This window comes from Mustela nigripes, chromosome 1 (assembly GCF_022355385.1).
Source record: "Mustela nigripes isolate SB6536 chromosome 1, MUSNIG.SB6536, whole genome shotgun sequence".
NCBI classification, from domain to species: Eukaryota; Metazoa; Chordata; class Mammalia; order Carnivora; family Mustelidae; genus Mustela; species Mustela nigripes.
In genome coordinates, this window is record NC_081557.1 from 45,775,014 (window position 1) to 45,781,389 (window position 6,376).

General features: G+C 40.9%; 1 protein-coding gene across 1 annotated transcript; it reads left to right on the forward strand.

Moving 5' to 3' along the window:
* The first annotated feature begins 4,324 nt into the window (after window positions 1–4,324).
* On the forward strand, window positions 4,325–5,269 carry LOC132011432 (olfactory receptor 51I1). Its single transcript, XM_059389980.1, has one exon. It carries the CDS (start codon window positions 4,325–4,327, stop codon window positions 5,267–5,269), a length of 945 nt encoding a protein of 314 aa, XP_059245963.1.
* The last annotated feature ends 1,107 nt before the right edge of the window (window positions 5,270–6,376 follow it).

A 6,376-nucleotide genomic window follows, 5' to 3' on the forward strand; every position in this document is an offset into this window, starting at 1 on the left:
ACATTTGTACAAAAATATGCAATGCATTTAAACTCCATATATGGGGCGCCTGGGTGGCTCAGTGGGTTAAGCCGCTGCCTTCGGCTCAGGTCATGATCTCAGGGTCCTGGGATCGAGTCCCGCGTCGGGCTCTCTGCTCAGCAGGGAGCCTGCTTCCTCCTCTCTCTCTCTCTGCCTGCCTCTCTGTCTACTTGTGATCTCTCTCTGTCAAATAAATAAATAAAATCTTTAAAAAAAAAATAAACTCCATATATGAATCCATGAATAGATGTGGTGGACAGTCATTGAATGTCTTGTTGATCTCTTAATGAGAATATGGATAGGTTTGAAATGTATACTTTTGGATATGTGATCATAGGGATATATTTGAAATATATTATTTCTTCAAGGATGCAGTGGAGTCTCCAATGATTTATAAGATTATGTCCATAATCTACATGAGTCTCTATAATTAATGAAAGAATAGAGAGTCTGGTGTGTTTGGTGTGTCAAGATGGGTGACTGATTAGAGATTTGGGCCATTAAACATATTTGTGTTTATCTGTTTGTATGTGTATGGATTGAAAAGAGGCACTGCAAATATTAATAAATAAATGGCTAAATATGACTAGCGCCATATTTGTGGGAGTCTTAGAATGTCCAAGACTATGCATGTTTGTGTGCATACATGTGTTTGCATCCCTTGATCAAGAACAGATTCACATAGTAATGGATATGGATGATGACATCAGGGATGATGAGGCCAAGAATGGGATTCTCCTGGGAGCAAGTCTCATATGGCCTAGCTCACTGCTCATTGATACCACCTTCTCTATTATTTACACTTTCCCTCCTCCCACCACAAACAAACCCTGGGATTCTAAGATGGTCATAAATGTGTGAGTCCTAGGAAAATGAGCTGATGTTACTCTCCCAGCTGGACTCACAGACCAGTACATCCAGCTACAGGGAAAAGAACCGTCTGCCACCCAGTGAGTGTCCATCCTTTGGATTGCCCATGTGGACTCCTTATCTAGAAGGTGTCCCAAACTTTAATACTCTTACTGCAACTTCAGACAGACTCTGCCCCTCATATTTTCCCTCCAAACATCAGCCAAATATTTTTGCTGACAAAGTCAAGGCTCACAGATACTGATGCCAGGTCTCATCTTAACAAAAACCCTAATACCAAACCGTATACCCTTAAAGTTAAGGAGACTTAAATAGCATCAGATCTAGATTTTATCTTCTGTGTATTCCATGTTTTTGTTTGCCTGCAATTTGAATTATTGTCTCATATACCTAACCATTGGATATGCAGGTGGAGACAAGATCACAGAACCAAATGAATTGAAGTCATTCAACCTCATGGTATTCAATCTTAGCTAGATTTTTAGGATTGAATATGTCTTGGGAATGTAATTGAGGTGAGGATATTACTGTGGGATATTACTGTTAATACTGATGTATTATTTGTGGCACTGTGTGTGTATGTGTGTGTGCTTGTGAGTGTGTGTGTGTGTGTGTTTATAAGTCTGTGTTGTGGAGAGTGTACATATGAGAGGATATTTGAAACATTGTATAATGTCAGTGAGTAGCTATGAGTCTCCTTAAATTCTGTGGTTGTGATGGTGTTGAGTGTGACCAAAGGAGTGCATGATGGTTTCTGTGTGTGCAATGTGAGATAGTCCCCATGGATAGACCTGAATGTTTAAGTGTAGGAGTATAAAGATGTATATTTAGTGACACTTTTGTGTGACCATGTTTATGTTCATCCACATCCTGTGTAAAAGACCCACATTTTTGTGTCTGTCTCCATCATCTTGACTTTTCTTCCTAAATGAGTCACATTTAGGAAGACTTAACTGACACCCTTATGGTCCAAACAATGAAAAATGTTTGTTAGGTGGTGGCAGAACATGTTTTATTTGGAGTAGAAGTTTTCAGAGCTGCTTTCTAGACCGAGGAAAGTCTGGAGTGTCTGCCTGAAATATGACCGTCTGGTTTACCTAAATTTGCACACCAGTATTTAACTAAGTATTTAATATATATTGTGAGAGAGACCATAGTATCTGTTGGCATGGCACTCTTAAGAGTCTTTCCACTTCTTCAGTATGTGAAAATAATCTTGGAGTGAAGATGATAAAAAACCAATCTGGGTAGGCTGGAATTGAGAAGACTTTTTGGAGAGATTGTCTTTGAACCTGGGTCAGGAGAAAGAGAGACACTTAGAGGGGGAATAGGGAAAAGAAACTCTACTCTTTAAAGGATTCCTTTGGATTCTCATTTGGATGAGCAAAAACGAAGGAATATACAAATTTCCTTCTCATGGTCCACGTACTTTCAGGATTATTCCTAACATCTGGGGGTTCTCCAGCCTCTGGGCACCATCTAATTTCACTGTATTTATTAAGAAGACAGGGAAAAAGATGGAGATTTTAGAAAGTCAAAGGAATAAGGAGTTGTTATAAGAAAATAGGGGAGTCATTATGCCTAAATTCCAAAGGGGAACTTATTTTATTTTTTTAATTTCAAATATAGATTTTTCCAGTTTTATTGTGATATTATTGACATATAGCATGTGTCAGTTTGGGGTATACTGTGTGAGATGAACAGTTAACCTACTGTACTACTCAGGTGCCCTAAGGCTGAGAAGAAGTCTTTCATGGTATGGTTTTCTCAATCTGCACCATTCTGACTACTGTTTACTTTTCCTGGAGTTAGACTGCCACTGCTTAAGGAGAAAGACAAAGAAAGAGTCAGTAAAGAAGCTATAAAAAGAGATGTGAAGTAGGAGGAAACTAAGCTGCCAATAATATTTACTCGGATGGAGAGCTCACCTGGATGAAGAGAGAGAATGTTTTCATCCAGTTGAGCAACAAAGAGGTGACTGGTGAGCATAGAGGTGAGCACAGAGTGATCAGGGGGAAGTGTGGCAACCACAGTATAATAAATTGAACAGTGATAGAAGGTAAGGCCAATAAGTTTGAAACCTTGATGTAAAATGTATTAACCTGATGATTCACAGACCTTTACCCCTGGGGCCAATAATACATTATATGTTAATAAAATTAATTAAAAAAATAAGTTTGAAACCTTGACTTTCAGGATCTCAGAATGGAACTAGGAAAGCAGACATATAAACAGGCTCCCTTTCCACAATAGGGAGACAGTGTTTCAGGGAGTTTGACTAAGAATTAAGGAAGAATTAAAAGAGGGACAGTTACATTTTTATGGTGGTCTGTCTGGTCTTATACATGCTTATTGCCTGAAGGGCAATAGACAGGAAAGGAGAGACTGAACTTGAAGTACAGTAGACTAGTGGGAGAGATAGCAAGAAATAGAATTCTGGAGGTGGAGGTCTTGGCCTTGGACAAGGGGAGACACACCTTTCTCAGAAACCAGTGGGTGAGAACAGATAAAGATGTGAGTTTAAAATTTAAGTAGTGTTAAAATGACTCTGTCAGTCTGTCTCTCTGTTTTCCAATAAAACACTTGTTTCTTTGGTTTTATCCTGCTGTACACTCAGAAGTTTGGTTATAGAAGTTATCAAAGGTTGGTGTTTCCTGTATGAACATGAAAGAGAAACACAGAGAAGATAAGGGTACCAGTCCCAGTGGGAGAGTGGGTCAAAGAAAAAGGAGGAACTCACAGACAAATAGGCCAGTTATTGAGACACTGAGAACACTGTATGGGTTTGAGAAGGTAGGAGAGGTGGAAGGTAGAAGGCTATTGTAATAAAGTAAAAAATAAAGGAATTTAAGATTGCAGAGGTGGAATATTTTTTGGTGATGGCAGGTCCAGGGATAGTTGTGGGACTGGGAATCTGAGGAGACCTGAGTAAAGGTTATTGAAGCTATAAGTTCACAGGGTAGAAGTTTCATCTGCACCATCAATCAAAGGATTCCCAAAGGAATGGGTGGTGTTTTTTTTTTCCCTATTTATCTTAATTTCTATATGTCCCAGATTTCCAAAAGATGGCTTCTAGGATGAGATGGGGGAAGCGAAGGAATGATGCACTTTAAGGTAAAGATTAAGGGCATCATTCATGCTGTCTCCTACTTATTGCCTTGCCATGCCATGGCACTCACCTGATCGTCACAGCTTCATGGAGTTTCTACCATGGCCTAGACAGGGTACTGAGCACCAGTGATAGAGAAATGAGTAGTACCCAGTTACTACCCTCAGAGAGCTCATAGTCTAATGAGAGAAGCAGGAACATAGACAAACACTTTCAATCTCTAACCTTTTGTGTTGGAGACAGGAGGTCTGAAAGAAAGTGAAGAACTCCCCCAAAACACCCACCAGGGGTCACCCCCTGTCTGTATTCTCCCACCTGCCTGCCATGCTGAGCCTCAATGAAACCCCCTTCCAGCCAACCACACTCCAGCTGACAGGCATTCCAGGGATGCAGAGAGGCCATGCCTGGGTTGCCCTGATTTTCTGCATCCTCTACCTGATTTCCATCATAGGCAACCTCAGCATCCTCACAGTGGTGGTTCGGGAGCCTGCTCTGCACCAGCCCATGTACTACTTCCTCTCTATACTCTCTCTCAATGATCTGGGAGTGTCCTTCTCTACACTTCCCACTGTGCTTGCTACCTTCTGCTTCAACTACCACCACATTGGTTTCGATGCCTGCTTGGTTCAGATGTTCTTCATCCACATGTTCTCTTTCATGGAATCAGGCATACTGCTGGCCATGAGCTTTGATCGTTTTGTGGCTATTTGTGAACCACTACGCTATGCCACTGTGCTCACCAACAGCCGCATCTTGGCTATGGGCCTGGGCATCCTTGCCAAGAGTTTCATCACACTCTTCCCTTTCCCCTTTCTGGTAAAACGACTGCCCTTCTGCAAGGGCAGAATTTTGCATCATTCATACTGCCTCCATCCAGATCTCATGAAAGTGGCGTGTGGAGACATCCATGTTAACAACATCTATGGGCTCTTTGTTGTCATTTTCACCTATGGTATTGACTCGGCATTCATCCTGCTTTCCTATGCATTGATCCTGAGAGCTGTGTTGGCCATCGCATCCCGGGAGCAGCGGCTCAAGGCACTCAACACCTGCATGTCACACATCTGTGCAGTGATGGCTTTTTATGTGCCCATAATTGCTGTCTCCATGATCCATCGCTTCTGGAAAAGTGCCCCACCTGTTGTTCATGTCATGATGTCCAATGTCTACTTGTTCGTACCTCCCATGCTCAACCCCATTATCTACAGCGTGAAGACAAAGGAAATACGCAGAGGGATCTTCAAAATCCTTCATAAATCCCAGAGCTGAGGAAGGCTACTAAGAGAAGTCCTTTGGAGAAAGGACTGGGGTTGGTTTGCCAGCTTTAGGGGGCTGGTCTGCCAGCTTTAAGAATGCTAAAACACGGGGAGGGGAACCAAGATCTTGAGAGCTAGAATATGGAACTACTAAGGGAACATCTGACTCAATAAAATGTCATAAATATATACTGAACATTTACCATGTAAAATTTTGTGCTAGTCGCTAAGAATGTTATAATGCTGAATAAGGCATATTGTTAAGTAAGAGATATATCAAGGGAAAAAACATAAAAATGAGTAACAGATGCCCTGGACAATGTGTGGTATGTATGGAAACAATATATATGGAAATTTTATATGTTTATAAACAGTATATGTGGAAATTTTACCAAGCAAACAGGCTGAGCACAAATAATGCTACTACCACTCAGAGTGAGGGAAATGATAGACACTAGACAGCAAATTCTGTGGAGGCTTGGTGCTTCATGTTCAAGAGAAGACCCACTTGATGTTCAGAGATCAAGATCAGACTGTGTGTGTGTGTGTGTGTGTATGTATGTGTGTGTGCGCATGTGTGTTGTTTGTTTATATAAAGTAATTTGTGAAGGATGAGAGGGGTTAGGGTACTTGGTAGAGGGTGATAGGAAAAAGAGAAGGTTATGGTCTTAGCATAAATAACTGCCTGAGAAGAAATCTTTAGACAAAGGAAGTTTAGAACCTTATGTTCCAAGTATGGCCCAGTGAAGAGCAGCATTGGTATATCTGGTAGTTTTTTAGAGAAACAGAATCTTAGACCTCACACCAGACCTACTGAATTCAAGTTGTATATAGTAAGACCCATGGGTGATTAAAGCTTGAGAAGCACAGTGCTACCTTTCAAACACCTCTCAGGTAATGTTCATGGAATGTGTAGCAAAAATAACAAGACTCATGAGTTACAAGAGTCTGGAAAAGTGGTTCTCAAAGTGTAATTTCCAGACCAGCATTACCAGCAAAGAATGGGAATTTGTTAAGCATGAAGATTCTCTGGCCCTTCCTCAGATTTCCTGAACCAGAAAATCTGGGAGGTGAGGTCTAACAAGCTGTGTTTTTTTTTTTGTTTTTTTTTTTTTTTTTA

Coding starts and splice junctions, on each gene's coding strand:
- LOC132011432 (XM_059389980.1), top strand. CDS start 4,325: ATGCTGAGCCTCAATGAAACCCCCTTCCAGCCAACCACACTCCAGCTG.